The 18572-nt window shown below is 42.6% G+C and overlaps 1 protein-coding gene across 2 annotated transcripts in view; it reads right to left on the reverse strand.

The window, feature by feature from the left end:
- The window catches only part of MMS19 (MMS19 homolog, cytosolic iron-sulfur assembly component), a 32349-nt gene that overhangs the window by 6400 nt on the left and 7377 nt on the right, over positions 1–18572 (reverse strand). The window contains exons 2-18 of one of the 2 annotated variants that reach the window (XM_082674323.1): positions 14634–14682; positions 12574–12674; positions 11744–11829; positions 11279–11353; positions 10799–10868; positions 10288–10416; positions 10141–10202; positions 4229–4315; positions 3728–3802; positions 3241–3318; positions 2585–2723; positions 2181–2335; positions 1837–1915; positions 1300–1425; positions 1023–1104; positions 617–714; positions 363–512 (exon numbers count right to left, since the gene is read on the reverse strand). In XM_082674323.1, the coding sequence (XP_082530449.1) occupies positions 363–512; positions 617–714; positions 1023–1104; positions 1300–1425; positions 1837–1915; positions 2181–2335; positions 2585–2723; positions 3241–3318; positions 3728–3802; positions 4229–4315; positions 10141–10202; positions 10288–10416; positions 10799–10868; positions 11279–11353; positions 11744–11829; positions 12574–12674; positions 14634–14682 (1641 nt within the window). Of the gene's footprint in view, positions 1–362; positions 513–616; positions 715–1022; positions 1105–1299; positions 1426–1836; positions 1916–2180; positions 2336–2584; positions 2724–3240; positions 3319–3727; positions 3803–4228; positions 4316–10140; positions 10203–10287; positions 10417–10798; positions 10869–11278; positions 11354–11743; positions 11830–12573; positions 12675–14633; positions 14683–18572 lie in introns of those variants that run through there. The other variant, XM_082674324.1, reaches the window with a different exon arrangement.

Here is an 18572-nt window from a genome sequence, read left to right on the forward strand (position 1 = left end):
TGGGATCTTCCCGGACCGCAGCACAAACCCGTGTCCCCCTGCATCGGCAGGCAGACTCTCAACCACTGTGCCACCAGGGAAGCCTGGCAGGCGATTCTTAACCACTGCTCCACCAGGGAAGTCCCCAGTGGTGCTTTTCAATGGCCTCCGTGGGCATTCTTAATAACTGTTGCCCAAGTCTCATCCCTCCTCAGAGGCTGAATCAGTTGGACTAAGACCCACGCATTCAGCACTTTTTAAAAGTTCCCATGTGACTCTTACCATAGCCACCACTGGAACCACTGCTTTAGAGGCATCAACTCCAAACCTGACTATAGTTCCGCCTTCAGCCCAGTTCCTTGAGGACTGTTCCTGGTAGTTACCTTTGTTCATCTGGCGGAGATGCTGCAGCAGAAGAGGCAGGGTCTCCTTGACAATACTGGCATGTGTGGATATAGCTGACAAGGCTTGCAGACAGCGCCGATGCCGGGAGCATTTGGTGGGCCCATCTCCTCTAGCCAAATCTGACTCCTCTGAAAGCAACCCAGGAGACAAGGTTTCACTGTGTGATGGCAAGCATGAAGGCCCCCAAGCCTCCCTGGGAAGGGGTAAGCCACGGAAGATCAGAGACACATACCTATACACAGCTCCCCAGCAAGCTTGGGCACTAGGTGGCTGCTGAAGGCCACAGGGTAGAGAGTGGCCAGGGTTCCTGATGCTTCCAGTGCTGCCACCCTGCCGGGGCACAAGGCAGATGAGCACTAGCTGAGCCTTGGTCCATGGCTCTCTTGCCTAGGCCTGTCACTAGGCAGATTCAGGAGTGTGGGCTTCTGAGGCCACCTTGCTGAAGAGTAGGATTCCAGTACTTACACCACTAAGTTGGACCGGGCTTCTTAATGCCCAAGAAAAGAGAGCATTCCCACACCTCCAACCAGGGAGCAGCCAGAGCCAAGCATGGGGCCCACCTCCCCTACGGAAAGCCACGGGTCGGAAGCACAGAGCCCCGGAACAGCTTGCTCGATCTCGCTGCCTTATATTCTCACCAACTCTGGGAATCCTCCTCCAGGAAGCTCAGTCTGTATAGATGACCCACTGCCAGCTCCAAGTCCCCAGAAGACAGGAGATCTGTGCAGGAAGGAAACACGAACCTCACCTTTCTTCCCCTGTAGCCATCACAACCCTTCCTAAAGTCCTATAAGAAGTCCCAGATCATCCAGAGTTGTAGTGAGAACCAGGGAATTAAGATTGCTCTTCACTTAAGACAGAAAATCACAAGAAAGGGACCAATACTCCTATCTTTTCTCTTTCCCTTTAGCGTACCTGGCTGGGCACCCAAGACTGTGAGTGTACGGATGCCAACAAGCTGAAGCTGGGTGCTGGGGTCCGTCAGGGCCATGAATACCAGTGAGCACAGCTGGTCCTTGAAGTCACTCAGAGGCCTTTCATCTAGGAAGAGACAGAGTCCAGGTTAGAGGGAAATCCTATTCAGAAGTGATGCAAAGATAACCTGGGACAGATTTTTTTTTTTTTGCCGTGCTGCGTGGCATGTGGGATCTTAATTCCCTGACCAGGGATCGAACCCGTGCCTCCTGTGGTGGAAGCACAGAGTCTTAAGCACTGGACCGCCACGGAATTCCCGGGGCAGATTTAAAGAATTTAATCCATTGGGTATCTGGGAAGTACACTAGGAAAGCAATCAACAGCTCTCAACTGTTAAGTGTTCTCTTGGGCTACATCCTCAGAACAACAGGTCCACTGTTCTAGACTACTTCTCTGTAGCACTCTTTGCCTGCCATCCTTTATAGGGCTATAGTGCTCAGCAGCCCCCAGAATACCACATCTAGAAGATGGCCTCACCCTTGTCTTCATAGCTCCATTTCTGTTGCAGCTTCAAGAAACCCAGGATCATTTCAAGGATTGTCCGCCGCTGGTTGCTCTGTAATGTTTTAAGGGGTATTCAAGTCTAAAAATACTTTATTTTTAAAGGATTTCAGTCCTGCTACTTGCAGAATTGGGGAGAATTATCCTTTTACATAAGAGTGTCAGGAAAAGAGTGAACAAGGGAACCAGCAGCAGCTAATGGGAGCAAAACCCGAGATCTACTATATCTAGGCCCAAGCTCAATGCTTAGCGCTCTCTCTGTGAGACAGCGATCCTGGCAAGGGGTCCCATCATTTCCCCAACAGATTCTGCTTCCTTACCTGACTGTGCTTGTGGAACTGTTCCAGCAGTAGGGGCAGCACGTTGCTGGTGATGTGGTCACAGGCCCGGGCAGACGCACCTGCAGCCGCCTGCAACAGTTTGGCACTAGGCCACACCAGTTTCATGTCTGGTTCACACAGATGGTGCCTGCAGTCTAGAAAGGCAGCACATCACAGACCTAGGGAGTAGGCTGAATGTTGCCTGGTTCCCCTGCAGGCCATAGAAGTTGGAGGCTGAGCCCTGGGACAGTTGGCTAGCAGTTACCACTTAAATTGCTTTCAATTCAAAGCAGGGCTCCAGCACCCAAATCACTGAACATGGGGGCCACTCATGAAAGGTCACTGGCCTTAAGGAATTTCTCTGTTGTGCTCACTCCCCTTTCTAGCTGCCATGGCCCCATTACCCTGTAGAATGTTGCTAAGGAAGGAGTCAAGGAGGTCCTCAGCATCAGCCCTCAGCACAGAGCGAGACAAACACGCAGTCAGGGAGTTAAGGGCTGCCAGGCCCTCGGCCTCTACCCGCTCACTTGCCGTCTGGAACACCTGTCAGGGAGGGATCCCATGGCTACTGAGGTGAGCCTGCACCAGGTGAGACCCCACCCACCTACTGCCTATTTCCTTTGCGGGGAGGGGGTGGTGAGAACCTTTGGGGCACAGCAATGGAAATTAACCCCCCAAATGAGTTTCTTCTCAATTGGTGTATTCTCACTAAGTCCTCAGTCCCACTAGGATTGATACACATACTTTTTGAGAAACTGAATACAACTTTGAGCAGTGGTTGTTGGGAACCCCCTTCCTAAGTCTCTTCCTCTCCCGCTCTACTCAGCATGACCTATGTTCCTTACCATGGAAGGACAGGAATTGGGCACTGTGCAAGACTGATCATGTGCCACGACCAAACAGCTGACCCTACCTTGTCATTCAACTAGAAGTATGCCCCCTTGCTCTCTTGCTGAATAACCAAGCACAGCAACAGAGGGAAAAGGATACGGTGTGTTATTTCCCCTCGTGCCTGACAACCAGGAGTTAATGGTAGTGAGTTTATCTAAGTAACACTCACCTCTCTGCGGATAGAAGCCCAAAGGCTGGGGAGGAAGTCCTTTAGTTCTTTCTGTCCGTACACAGCACAGCAAGCATTCTGCCAAGGAAAGCACAGGTAATGGCTATCTACACACTCAGACTTCCTAGGACATGCAGGCCCCTCAGCATAATGGCACCTGAAAGACCCCGGCTCTCAGCAGTAAACCAGCAGGATTTCATAACCATCCTACCCAGGTCACTGAAAAATAGGAGCTTGTCCTGACTGATGGAAAACAAGCATGAAGAGGGAGCCCTGGTCAGCCTTTCCTCAGCTGCCACTCAGTTACTACAGAACAAGACAAAATGCAACTGGGGGCTTTAGGTCAACATATAGGCCCGGATTCTGGGTATCCCTCTCTTGAGGCCAATGAACTATTCCCTGGCTCTCCAAGAATCAATTCATAATCCTTTAGCACCCCTAAATTGTCTAAAGACAGCTGGATCCTCAAAAGAGAACAATCACTCACCAGAGTCTGCAGAGAATCCAGCTTGGCACTCAGAATCTCGGAATCCACTTTCTCAATCAGCAGGGGGAGGAGGAACTGTGGGAGAGAAGGAAGAACTAAAGAGTGAGATATGGGTAGTGCTGCAGCCACACCAAGGCCAACCATGTCCTCACTGCCACCAGTTCCCAGGGGTAGGTGTTACATCAAGGAGCTATACTCGACTCGAGAGTAGTGACTGTAAACCAACCTCCCTCTCAATCCATGGCCAGACTCCCAGTGACCTGAGAAGTGGGCTAGCTGGCAAAGCTAAAGAATTTCAAAAGATAGCACCAAATAGGGATTGGTTTACTATTTTAAATGAAGAGATGGTGAAGTTTTTTACTTCAAAGGTCTGAAGACACTTGCAAGATGCCATAACCTAAAATGTATACTGGAACTTTCTTTTCCCCCATGCTTTTACTGTTCTTTCTTCAGACCCTTCTGTGGGTTGAGGCTACATATCCTAACTTTGGCTAGACCCACCTCAGCAAATCGCGGTGTAGAAGCCAGCACAGCTCGAAGACTCAGGATGAGATCTTCTCTCTGGATACCATGGGGATCATTAGGTGGCTGGAAAAGGGAGAAGGGGGCGTGAGCTTGTATAACTCTTCAGACCACCTCTGGACACAGGAGTGAACCTGGCAACCCTGCAGAATAGGGTGAGATTTACACCCAATCTGGCAGAAGAAGTTTATGGTATGAGGCCCCAGCAGGAAGACTGCTTGCTCTTACATGTTCCTTGGGAATTTTTGTCTGTTGGGCATTTATTTTCTATCTGATCACACAGTTTCCATCTTATCTATCATCTCACCACTCAGAGATAAGCACCCTTAACTTTCTGGTGCAAGTTTCTTCTCTGTATATATACTATCATGACTATGTGATTGGTAGACGCTGTTTCCCTTTAAAATATATACACTTTTTAAAAATGTGATCTTTTGAATATATTTTCTGCAATCTATTTTTTCACTTAATACTAGGTACATTTTTTCATGTTATTAAATTATTTTTTCATAGCATTACTTTTAGTGGCTGATACTATTTCATTGTGTGGTTAAGCCACAGTTTATTTGGATAATCACCCTTTGATGGACATTCCTATTTTTTTACCATTATAAAAAGCTGTAATTCTGGCATTATAAAAACTTTCATGATTTCTGCATCAAGAAGGCAGATTTTTTTTTATTGAAGTATATAGTTGACTTACAATACTGTGTTAGTTTCAGGTGTACAGTAAAGTGATTCACTTATATAAATATATATTTTTTTCAGATTCTTTTCCACTATAGGTTATTATAAGATACTGAACATAGTTCCCTGTGTTATACAGTAAATCCTTGTTGTTTATCTATTTTATATATAGTGGTATGTATCTATTAATCCCATACTCCTAATTTATTCCTCCTCACCTTTCCCCTTTGATAACCATAAAGTTTGTTTTCTATATCTTTGAGTCTGTTTCTGTTTTGTAAATAAATTCATTTATATTACTTTTAGATTCCACATATAAGTGATATCATATAATATTTGTCTTTCTCTGTCTTACTTTACTCAGTATGATAATCTCTAGGTCCATCCATGTTGCTGCAAATGGCATTATTTCATTCTTTTTTATGGCTGAGTAGTATTCCATTGTGTGTGTGTGTATGTACACACACACACACACACACACACACACACACACACGCACCCCCCCCCAACATCTTTATCCATTCATCTGTTGATGAACATTTAGGTTGCTTGCATGTCTTGGCTCTTGTAAATAGTGCTGCTATGAACACTGGGGTGCATGTATCTTTTCAAATTAGAGTTTTCATCTTTTCTGGATATATGCCCAGGAGTGGGATTGCTGGATCATATGGTAGCTCTATTTTCAGTTTTTTAAGGAACCTCCATACTGTTTTCCATAGTGGCTGCACCAATTTACATTCCCACCAACAGTGGAGAGTTCCCTTTTCTCTACACCTTCTCCAGCATTTATTATTTGTAGACTTTTTGATGATGGCCATTCTAACAGGTGTGAGGTGATACCTCATTGTAGTTTTGATTTGCATCTTTTCATGTGCCTGTTGGCCACGTGTATGTCAAGAAGGCACACTGAAAACATACATCAGATTTTCCTTTTCTCTTTAGAAACCCCACCAAAAATACAGTAAAGGGATTTTCCTTTCTTTTCTTTTTTTTTTAAAGCTATAAAGCTAAAGGTTGATGAGAACAGGATAAGGGATGTTAGCAACAAAACTGTAGAAGGTGAAAAGCAGATGGATAAGAAGAAAATGACTTAGCAGAGCCAAGACAACAGAATCCTCAGTAGGCTTGGGGAATGCTGAGTAACTCCCCATATACACCAGTCTCCTCAAAAGGCTTCGCAACCAGAAGTACCAGGTACCTTTGGAATTGGGAGTGGGGTTCGAGAAGTAATCTGACCTCCGAGATTGCTTCTCAAGTCCTCCCTAGCTGCAGTAGAATCTGGAGGTTTAATTCTTTAGAGAGGGTAAGACAGAGGTCTAGTCTTAGAGACATAGGTGCAGCTGAGGGCCTGGGTGCTGAATCAAAAGAGGTCTAAGTGGGATTTCCCGGTGGTCCAGTAGTTAGGACTCAGTGCTTTCACTACCAGGGCCCGGGTTCAACCCCTGATTGGGGAACGGCACGGCAGGAAAAAAAAAAAAATCTAAGTGATACAGTTTTGAGAATTGAGACTTTCCAACCCCTTCCAGCCCTATTTGCTTGTAGCCAGACTTCTCCCTCTAGGCTGATCTAAGGTCTTTTTCTAGAAGAACCTGACTAGCCCAAGAGGAAGAATACACTGGGGGTTCCCAAGCTGTCCATGTAAGCCACTATACAGGGAAGTTCATCCTCAGCCAGCCCATTCCCTGTGCTCAGAGCTCCCACTCAACTTTATAATTCTCACTTTGAAACATGTGCAAACTCCCAAGGATTACCAGATATCTGAAGAAAGCCTCTAACCTGGAAATAGAGACCAAAAACAAAAAAAAAACTTGGAGGAAACAAAGACCACATATGTGGGGAGAGTTTTCAAAAACAGTAAGAAAGTAATTCATTCATGGATTAAATAAGAACAGAATGCTAAAGAAAAAAAGACCACCAGTCTTAACTTGGTGGTCCAGCAGTTAAGACTCCGAGCTCCCAATGCAGGGGGCCTGGGTTCGATCCCTGGTCAGGGAACGAGATCCTGCATGCCGCAACTAAGAGCCTGCATGCCACAACTAAAAGATCCTGCATGGTGCAACTAAAGATCCCGCATGTGGCAACAAAGATCCTGCATGCTGTGACTAAGATCCAGCACAGCCAAATAAATAAATATTTAAAAAAACAAAACAAAAGACGTTCAAGAGATCATCAAAAATGACAATAAAAGGCCCTGGGAAAATGGATAAAGAAGATGTGGTACATATATACAAAGGAATATTACTCAGCCATAAAAAGGAATGAAATTGGGTCATTTGTAGAGACGTGGATGGACCTAGAGAGTGTCATACAGAGTGAAGTAAGTCAGAAAGAGAAAAGCAAATATCGTATAATAACGCATATATGTGGAATTTAGAAAAATGGTATAGATGATCTTATTTGCAAAGCAGATATAGAGACACAGATGTTGAGAACAAATGTATGGATACAAAGGGGGAAAGGGGTGGGGTGGGAGGAATTGGGAGACTGGATTGACACATATATATTATTGATACTATGTATAAAATAGACAACTGATGGGAACATACTGTATAGCACAGGGAACTCTACCTAATGCATTGTGGTAACCTAAATGGGAGGGAAGTCCAAAAGGGAAGGGGATATCTGTATGTGTACGGCTGATTCATTTTGTTGTGCGGTGGAGGCTAACACAACATTGTAAAACAACCATACTCCAATAAAAATTAATTAAAAAAAAAAGGTCCTGGGAAATTCAAAGCATGAGAGCAGAAATGAGAAACAAAATCAATAGAAGGGGTTAATAGGAGATGTGCTAGTCCTGGGCCTTTCTGCCCTCAGAGCCATTCCTTGGGCTGACCACTGCAGGCTACATTTCCCAGGCTCCCATAATGGCCTGGGTTCAGCCAACGGGAAGCACTTGTAGAAGAATGCAGGTCAGAAGGAAAGGAAAACCCAGGGCATTTCTTCCCATTTCTCCAATTTAGTGGGCGCTTTCAGCATTGGCAGCATCTCCTCCATGGCTCCAGCTTCTACTGATAGGCCTATGTTTTTGTCATACTCTCAGCCCCTGAGGTCCAGTAACATCAACTCTTCCCTTTGTCCCTCCAGCCTAGGGGTGATAATGGCTTCCTGCTATTGATAGGTTGCCTCACTATCCCGTTTGGCTTCTCAGCTTTCCCATAACTTGTAAAAACAATTTCCTGCATTAAATTATTTCTGTTTTAAATACCAAAGTGGTTTCTGTTTTCATGCCTGGACTTTGACTGACAGAAAAGATAAAACTGTAGAATTTTCTTATAAACTAACAAAAAGGGAGAGGTAAGAAATATGAAAGAAAAGTAGGAGATTCAGAGGTCTAACAGAAGACTGATAGGAGTTCCAAAAGGAAGGAACAGAGAAAACAGAGGGAAAGAAATCATCAAAGAAAGAATGCAAGAAAATTTCCCAGGACTGAAGGACATGAGTTTCCAGATTGATGGGACCTACCAAGTACCCAATACAATGCATGAAAGCAGACCCGTACTAAGGCACATAATTGTGAATTTTCAATATATTGGGGGAAAATAATCAAAACTTAAAAGCTTCCAGAAAAGAGGAAAAAAAGTGACCATAAAGTTTTGCAAATCAAAAAGAATTTAGACTTCTTCACAGCAACTGAAAATTCGAGGTAAATGTAGCAATGCCTTCAATTTCATACCCATATTGTCAATAAGTGGGAGGAAAGAATGAAGACATTCTAGATTTACAAAAATCTAAATGTTTCACTCTTTTTACACACTGGGGAAGCTAATAAGGGATGTGCACCACCAAAATGAGGGAGTAAACTATAAAATAGGAAGTACATAAACCCAGGAAATAAGAGATCCGATCCAAGAGAAAAGACAAAGGAATCCCTAGATGATGGTAAAGGAAGATTATCTACTCTGCATTAAGAGTAGGAAGCAACCAGTTAAGACTGTATGGCCAAGTTAAGAATGGTTTTTACATTTTTAAGTCGTTGAAAAAAAATCAAAAGAATAGTATCTTGTGACACATTAAAATGATATGAAATTTAAATTTCCGTGTCCATAAATAAAGTTTTATTGCAATATAGCCACTGTACCACATTCCAGTGTCTATGGCCGTTTCTGTGCTAGAACAGCAGAGGTGAGGAGCTTCAACAGAGACCATATGGCCTGCAAAGTCTAAAATAGTAACTCTCTGGCCCTAACAGAAAAAGTTTGCTGACCCCTACACACAGGATAGGAACCATCACTTATACTGATGTGATCCACTATGAGGATGGCAAATGGCCAAATCAGATTGGTAAGACCATAAAGAATATTTCTAACATAAATTGTTACACTAAAAGCCAGGTGTCCCTATTTAAAAGGCTTAAGTTCTTCTGAGAAGAAACAGTGATACTGATTACAAAAGAGATGAAAAGAATATCAGAGAGGTGGTCCCAAGCAATTGATGTCAACTAGAATAAGCTGGTTAAGAAATTCCCTATGGCAAAAATGGCTGTGTATCTTTAAAGGCACTGAGAGTCAATGCTCCAATGTAGTTTGGTATGCTGTGGTATAACTCCGTTCATTTTTTTCAAATCACTAATGCTTGCAGTACACATACCCATGCGTACCATATAGTGATGAGACCCTGAGTATTTGGAAAAAGAAGGAAAATCAAGATGCAGAGTGGGAGGAAAGTCCGAGGGCATCAGAGCAAACACCTCCTGTACACACTGTGCTCAACTGTGTCGTCTTTGTTTAGTCAATTTGTTTCTACTGCCTGAGATGCACCCTCAGAATCCAGGATCATATCCTACACATCCTTCAGAAACCAACAGAAATCCTATCTTATCTGTGAAGTCAGTTCCTGCTTAATCTAGCTCACACTAAACTCTGTCTTCTTTGAACAATTATAACACCACTTGTTTTGGTCCACAATCTCTTACTGTTACTTAAATGTTTCAACTTTCAAGGACATGAATCATGTTATACAATCCTGTAGTTCGAAGCACTACATACTTTGTCAAGGACTCTCCCAAATACCTGCCGAATTGAATCCTTCCTCCCATGGCAAATGTTTTTCCACTTCCCAGTTTACTAAAACGTTAAGTTCTTGAGGGCAGGGATTGTTTCTTTTGTTCACCGCTGCACCCTCAGGGCCTAGAACTGGGCCTGGCACATAACAGACATTGGACAAATATTTGAATGAGTGAATGAATGAAAGGTACTACTTACAGGGGTAAAATCAATAGGGAAGTAACAGGATGTCACTTCAAACAACTCCTCCACAAAGGGTCCTAAGGCAACAGAAAAAGAATGAGGACTTATAAGCCTCTCATCTGACAAGCCCCAACCAGCTAATTCAAGGCTACAAGGGTGTACCCAGGCTATAGTCTCTGGAGATGAGGTCATGGACGATGCGGAAGGCCACCAGAAGATTACGGGGATCCTTTTCCCCATCCATCACCTGGATGAAGCCAAAGGTGAAATCAGCTCCTAGGCCCTTCAGCTCTGCGGAGGAGAGAACAAGATCATTACTGTCCCGTGGGATAGAAAGCTGGGCTTTCTTCTGGCCTGTGTTCTCCCTCTGCTATCACTGACTTTCCTGCCTACCAGAGCAGGCCCTTTCTGTTTTCCTATTCCAAGAGAGTTCTCAGTGAAGAGAAGATGTGCAACAATACATAATTGTTACAGAGGTAAGAATTTAAAACATCAGCTCAAACTCCACCATTTCTTTACTTTCCTGGGGAGTGAGTGGCTCCCAGTTTCCCTTTATCATCCTCTCAAAGTACTGGCTCTTCTATATCACCCCTGGGCTAAAATGAGTCCTGGTAATGGGGGAAAAAAAAGATGTGCTCACTTTTCAGATTTTCCAGAGAGCCCTGCCTCTTACCTTCTTCCCGGGTTCGCATGAAGTTGGTGATGATCCTGTAGACTGTGTGTCGGTCCACCTGTGGCAGGGACTTGGTAGGAGAGACAGGAAGTAAGTAAAGAAAGTGCCCAAAGGATACCTCAGCTGACAAAACTACTTCCTGCTTCACAATCTCTAAGTGGACAGTGCTCTTTACACCAGTATAAGATGAACCTCAGAGGAAATGTAGAGAAAGGATACGGCTATTGCCCAGCAGTCCAGCAGTGGAACCGATAACCAAAACCTGTCTGCTGTATGCCTTACTTTAAGTGTAAGAGGACACAGGTCAGACATAATGGCATGCCTCGCTCTCCTTATACAGTAGCAAGGGATAGCATGTGAACATGGTCAAAGACCTGAAAGAGTTCAGAACTTAGAAGGCAATTTTTTTTGCCATCTAATTCTAGTTACGTCAATGGCTGGGAGATAGAGGAGAATACCAAGGTGACTGTTATCACTCACCTGTACGTGGACCTCCTGGAAGATGGCTTTAAGCACGGAGACAGCCAGCCCTGGGGGCAGGGCCACACACAGGCTCTGGGGGAGAAGAGAAGTGTGAGCACAGAGGGAATTCTGGGAATTCTAGCACAGCCTTCAAGACACAAGCCTAAAACAGGGCTATTTAGCTACAGTGGGAATCACAACATCCAGGTTTGGGAAGAAGTGCTAACAGTGAGATACATGGTCCCTTTTCTCAAGTTGATTAGGTCTCTGCAGCTCCTTCCAGTTTGGCTTTGAATTCCAGTCCCCAAAGGATACTTTTACTCTACAAACTAAAAACAGAAGTGGAGCTGGCTGAGACTAGTTTAGTCCCACATCTGGGTATCTGCTTTGAAGCACTTGAAGTCTCACCCTCTAAGGGGAAGGAGAGAATTCACTGGAAATAGGTTCCTGCAAACATGGTATGTAATACAAAAAAGAACTCACAAGTGCCCTCAAACCCTGCAGGACAGACGGGATCACAAGATGATGGTCCTTCAGCCGGTTCTCATAGAATAGGATCAAGTGTACCACTGCACAGACCAGAAATTCAGCCGTTAGTTTACACAGGCTGGAGGAGGGCCCACCGGCTTTGCTCCTTCCCAAAGTTTATAAGGGCTGTTCCTGCTTGGGCTTCACTACAAATTTTCTCCTTCACTGAGAGATATGTCCCAAGCCCTCCCATTTGAGGGTAACTTCCTTGATCTGTCAGGAAAATAGGTGAACATCTTTTATTATCCATTCTCACTAGGTCACAATCAAACCCATTCTCAAGCCGAGAACTGCCTTTCTACAGAACTTGGGTTGGCAAATTTTCTCAAAGGGCCAGACAGTAAATATTTTAGGCTTGTAGGACATAGTATGTCAAAACTACTCAACTGGGCCACTGTAACATAAAAGCAGCATACACAATAGGTAAATAAATGGGCATGGCTAGATGCTAATAAAGCTTTATAGAAGATAAATAAGTTGTTGGCTTTTTTCCTCAGGACTTCAAAACACTTTGATATTTCATTACTTTTCCACTCCATCTATGAAACACTACTTTGTCCATTTTACAAAGAGGGGAAGATATACTGAAAAATACTGTCTAAGGCTACATTTGAAATCCATGTGTCTTGTGTCTCAATTCTTATCTTCTCTGCCACATATACCAGTGAGGAATGAAGACCCTGAATTAAGAGTTCACAGATACCTTATGTCCTCCCTCCCTCCCTGTAAAGTTGGCTTGAATAGACAAGGCCTTGGCTCAGCACTCCTACTAGCGATGCCAGTACCTTCCTTCTCCAGGAGTAAGGAGTGACACTGCAGTAGCACCTGTGACAAGAGCTGGATTCCTCGTGCCCGAGTTCGGGGTTCTGGATTCTCTAGAGAGGACCTGGGGTAAAGTAAGATAGAGACAGCCTGACATTACCCAGTTCAAACTTTTGAAGTAAATATTTTGCAATTAGTCACACTCACCCCCTGGGCATGGAAGCCGGCCCAGGAAGGTATTCTGGAGGTGCTTAGCATTACAGACAACACTAAGGCCAATCCCCAGATTGACCTGGCATCATTAGAGGCATACGTGACACCACAGCCAACAGAAGTGTCCATCTCCAGGCACTGACTGGGCATGGGGCTTACTCCTTCTCATACAACTGTGACATTCCTCTGAAACAGAGCTTAGCAGCTAACCACAGGGCTCAAGAGATGACTGGCAGCTGCAGCTTCTACCAAAACAGGAGGAGAATAAATATATCACTGTTAAAGCAACCACTATAGTCTTAGGGACCATATCGTCTTTATAACTGGAAGACCATTATGGTCTTTATAATTGGAAGTTTACAAAGTAAGATGGTCAGAGTAAAGGTTTTAACTATTTAGGATTATTGATATGGGAAGACCTAGGCTGAAGCAACAAGGAGGTGATTTATCATCAAAACAACTCACATTTAGACATACCAGAAGGAATCTAAGTAAATGCAGGAGGTAGAAGACTTCTGAAGGAGAACTGGCCAGGATACATGAATGAAACCTCAAGGTTAAGAGTATCTCTAGCTAGGGGTAATGGGGTAAAAAGAAGCTCACTTTTGACAGGATCCTTAGGACAGGAACTTATAGAAAGGTAGAAGTAGAAAACTGTGCATTTAAAAATGGACCAAGGCACACAAATGCTCATAGCAGCATTATTCAGAATAGCCAAAATGCGGAAACAACTCAGATATCCCTCAACTGATGAATGGTAAACAAAATGTGGTATACCCATATAACAGAATATTGTTCAGCAAGAAATGAAGTACTGATACATGCTACAACAGGGACGAACTTTGAAAACATTATGCTAAGTGAAAGAAGCCAATCACAAAGGTTACATATTACTGTATAATTCCATTTATGTGAAATTTTCAGCATAGGCAAATCCACAGAGACAGAGTAGATTAGTGGTTGCCAGGGGCTAGGAAGAGAAAGGAATGGGGAGTGATTGCTAATGGGCGTGGGGTTTCTCTTTGGGGTGATGAAAATGTCTTAAAACTGACTGTGATAAGGGTCGTACAAATCTGTGAATACACACTTTAAAATGGTGAACTTTATGATACATAAATTGTATCTCGATAAAGCTGTTATTTAAAAAAAAATGGACCAAGGCCACAACATGAGGAGAAAGGCCAAAAGGTCTCTTATGTGGGAAAAATGCATAATAGTGACCTTACTCCCCCACCCTCTCCCCAATTTTCTAGTTTTTTATGTTTTAGAAGACATGCTAGCCATGACAGTTAACAACCTTCGCTAATTTAAATGTCAATTTAAATGGTCTACCAAGTATGAAATATGAGGAAAGCAGACATTAGACTACAAGCATATAGTTCCTCCGGAGCTTGGAATATCTGGTGGTAACACTGGTCTTCCAGCTGTTTTTCCAAGCCTTTTCCTATAGTGGGGAACCTGGTGCAAGGTCAGCCTCTTGACCACTCCCCAGGCTGGGCTCACAGCAGGTCTGAGTCAGATGTAGGCTGACTAGAATCCTATTGGGGAGGGTGGGTCTAAAGAAGCAGAAGAGGAATCCCAGCCCTAATTAACTAACAGTTGATGGCTTTCAACCACCCATCTCAGCCTAAACCTGTGGGCTGACCCAGGAGCTAATGTGACCCACAGGTGGTGTTCCCAACACTTCCTTAGGGGCCTCAGTCAGGTGGCAAGAATCATTTTTCAGGAGAAACACTGGCTTAACCTGAGGTACTGATATGGGAGGGGGAGGAGAGTGTTGGGCTACAGTAGGAGAAATTCAGGACAAAATAACTTTTTCAGAGTGCAGCGCCAGGGCTGGAGACTGGTATTCTAGAGCAGAGGCTCTTACCCAAGGGCTTCCACCACTTGTAACACCGTATAGCTTCCAGATTTCACATCTAAAGGAAAGAAGAAAAAGAAATCTGAAAAAATAAAAATAAAATTCCATCCCAGGGTTCAATGGCTCTAATTACCAATGTTTTTGCCTACCCTAGGTCTTACACCATGGGGCCCACCATGCTTGCCAAGAGCCTCTCCTACATGAAAAGCATTTCTGTAACACTTCAAGTATGCAGCTCCAAGTATAAAAATTGAAAAGAAAATCAATATATCATTTGCAGGTAACTGTTTATCTAGAAAATCCAAGAGAAATAAATGAAAAAAATACTACAAACAAAATAATTCATTAGGGTGGCTAGGTACAAAATTAATATGAAATTAAGAACTTTCACATACACACATACAATAGCCTGAAAAATTATATAAAGGAAAAAAGAGCCTATTTACAATAGCAACAAATAAAAATTAAAAAAGAGAGAAAGAGAGAGAAAAATACCTAGATATAAACCTAACAAAAAATGTGAATATCTGGGGACTTCTCTGGTGGCTCAGTGGTTAAGAATCTGCCTGCCAATGCAGGGGACACAAGTTCAATCCCTGCTCCGGGAAGATCCCACATGCCGTGGAGCAACTGAACCCGTGTGCCACAACTACTGAGCCTGCACTCTAGAGCCTGAGAGCCACAACTACTGAGCCCATGCGCCAAAACTACTGAAGCCCGTGCGCTCTATGGCCTGCGTGCCACAACTACTGAGCCCACGTGCTGCAACTACTGTAGCCCACGCACCTAGAGCCTGTGCTCCACAACAAGAGAAGCCACCACAATGAGAAGCCCACGCACTGCAACGAAGAGTAGCCCCTGCTCACTGCAACTACAGAAAACCTGCAAGCAGCAACAAAGACCCAACGCAGGCAAGAAAAAAAAAAAAAAAATATATATATATATATAAATGTGAATATCTGAATGGTGAAAACTTTAAAGAACCACTGAGAAAGTTACTGTGTTAAAAATAATACATAATTACACAGGCAAATTCTGAAAAAGAGCAATGAGGGAGGGAGGGAAGGCAGTTCTTCCAGATAGTAAAAGATTGTTATAAAGTCACAGTAATTAAAATACTGTATAGTTTTTTGTTTTTGTTTTTTTGGCGGTACGCGGGCCTCTCACTGTTGTGGCCTCTCCCGTTGCAGAGCACAGGCTCCGGACGTGCAGGCTCAGCGGTCGTCGCTCATAGGCCCAGCTGCTCCGTGGCACGTGGGATCTTCCCAGACCCGGGCACGAACCCGTGTCCCCTGCATCGGCAGGCGGACTCTTAACCACTGCGCCACCAGGGAAGCCCATAAAATACTGTACAGTTTTGAATATACTTTATGTTTTCCATAATAAAAGTAAAAAACAAAATATAACCAGTGTAGTATGAGTTCATATTCAAAGAAATCAATGGTACAGAAATAGAATAGCAAATCCAGAAAGAGACACAAATACATGAGAATATGATTTTAAAAATCATATTTCAAAATGAAAAACAGACTATTCAATAAATGGTGTTGGCATGATTGGGTAAATATTTGAAACAAACAAACAAACAAACCAATGGCTCCGAATCTTTCACCAAAGTAAATATCAAATGGATTAAAGAAAAAAACACACGAGAACATTTCTAAGTATAACATAGTTATATTTAGCCATAAAAGAAAAGATTGGTTAAAATCAGCTACATTAAAAAAAAAAATTGGATTTTCTGCAAGGCAAAAACAAACATCATAAGACAAACTGGGAAAAAATATTTGCAATTCTTATAACAAAGGGCTATTTTACCAATATAAAAAGCACTTCTACAAGTCATTGAGAAAAAAGACCAACAACCAATTTTAAAAGATGTTCAACCATATTAACAACAGGAATGCAAATTCAACTCCCCAAAACGTTGGTTTTTAACATACTAGACTGGCAAAGATCAAACATTTTGTATCACGCTTATGTTTGGTGATGGTGCGTGGAATTAAGGCACTGTTAAACACTGTAGGTGGAGTAAAAATTGGTACTGCCCTTTTATGGAGCACCCCCCCCCCTTTTTTTGGCCGCGCCTGTGGGGCATGGAGGATTTTAACTGCTTGACTAGGGGTCGAACCTGCGCCCCCTGCAGTGGAAGCGCGGGTCTTAACTACTGGACCACCAGAGAAGTCCCTATGGAAGGAAATTTGAAAATACTTTTTAAATTACAAATGTACGTAGGCTTTAATCCAGGGAATCTTCTCAGAATTTATCCTATATACTTGTAAAAGTGCAAAATAATGCATGTACAAGTTTTTTCATTTCAGAATGATTTATAATAGCAAATGACTGCAAACAACAAATGGCTGGGACATGGAAGCAACCTAAGTGTCCATCGACAGATGAATGGATAAAGATGTGGCACATATATACAATGCAATATTACTCAGCCATAGAAAGGAACGAAATTGGGTCATCTGTAGAGAGGAGGATGGACCTAGAGACTGTATACAGAGTGAAGTAAGTCAGAAAGAGAAAAACAAATGTCATATATTGACGCATATATGTGGAATCTAGAAAAATGGTACAGATGAACCAGTTTGCAAGGTAGAAATAGAGACACAGATGTAGAGAACAAACCTATGGACACCAAGGGGGGAAAGTGGCGGGGAGGGTGGTGGTGGTGGTGGTGGTGGGATGAATTGGGAGATTGGGATTGACATGTATACACTAATATGTATAAAATAGATAACTAATAAGAACCTGCTATATAAATAATACATAAATAAAATTTAAAAAAAAAGAAACTAGTTAAATAAGTTACAGTACATCCATAATGGAATTCTCTGTAACTACTTAGGAAAAAAATTGAAAAAAGACTGAGGAACCTGTATATTTATACTGATAGTGGGAAAAGATTTAAAAGCAGAACATAAATAGAGTGTACATAAATAGTATATAGTATGTGCATAGCATTGTTTTTAAAGGGAGGGAGAATTATTTCTATTTGTATTTATTTATATCTCTAGAAGATGAAAGGAATTAGTAACACTGGTTGTCTCTAGGGAGGGAGACGGGTAGCTGGGGATTGAGAGGTAGACTTAAAAAAATGTTTTACACTTTGGAATAATTTTAGATTTAAAAAAAGGTTGTAAAGACAGTATAGAGTTCCTGTATACCCCTCGCCCAGTTTCCCTGAATGTTACCATCTTACATAGTGTATCTGTCGAAACTAACAGAGATTAGCATTTGTATATTACTTTTAATTAAACTCTAGACTTTATTCAGATTTTACCAGTTTTTCCACTAATGTAATTTTCCTGTTTCAGGATCCAATTAAGGACACCACATTGCAACTAGCCATCATGAATCCTTAGTCTCCTCTAGTCTGTGAAAGTTTCTCAGTCTTCCTTGCTTTTCATGACCTTGGTATTTTAAAAGAATTACTTTATAGAATGTCCCTTGATATGGGTTTCTTTGATGTTTTCCTCATGTTTAGCCTGGGGTTATGGATTTGGAGAAAGAATAGCATAGAGGTGAAGTGCCTTTCTCATCACATCATATCATAGGTACAATATATCAACATGACTTATCACTGGTGATTTTAACTTTGATCACTTGGTTAAGGTAGTGTCAGCAGGTCTCTGCACCATACATACTGTTACTATTTTTTCTTTTCCCACACTCTTTCCTTTGGAAGGGAGTCACTAAGTCCAGTCCACAGTTAAGGGGAAACAGGAGATTAAGCTTCATTTCCTAGAAGGAGAGTATTTATCTATGTTATTTGGAGTTATTCTAAGGAAGATTCATCTCTTCTCTTTTCTTCATTTATTCAGTTGTTTACATCAGCATAAGCTCATGTATATTTATTTTATTCCTTGGGTTATAATCCAATACTAGGTGTTTTTTTTTTTTTGTTTTTTTTTGCCGTGCGCGGGCCTCTCACTGTTGTGG

The sequence above is a fragment of the Grampus griseus genome, assembly GCF_964374135.1.
Source record: "Grampus griseus genome assembly, chromosome: 16".
NCBI classification, from domain to species: domain Eukaryota; kingdom Metazoa; phylum Chordata; class Mammalia; order Artiodactyla; family Delphinidae; genus Grampus; species Grampus griseus.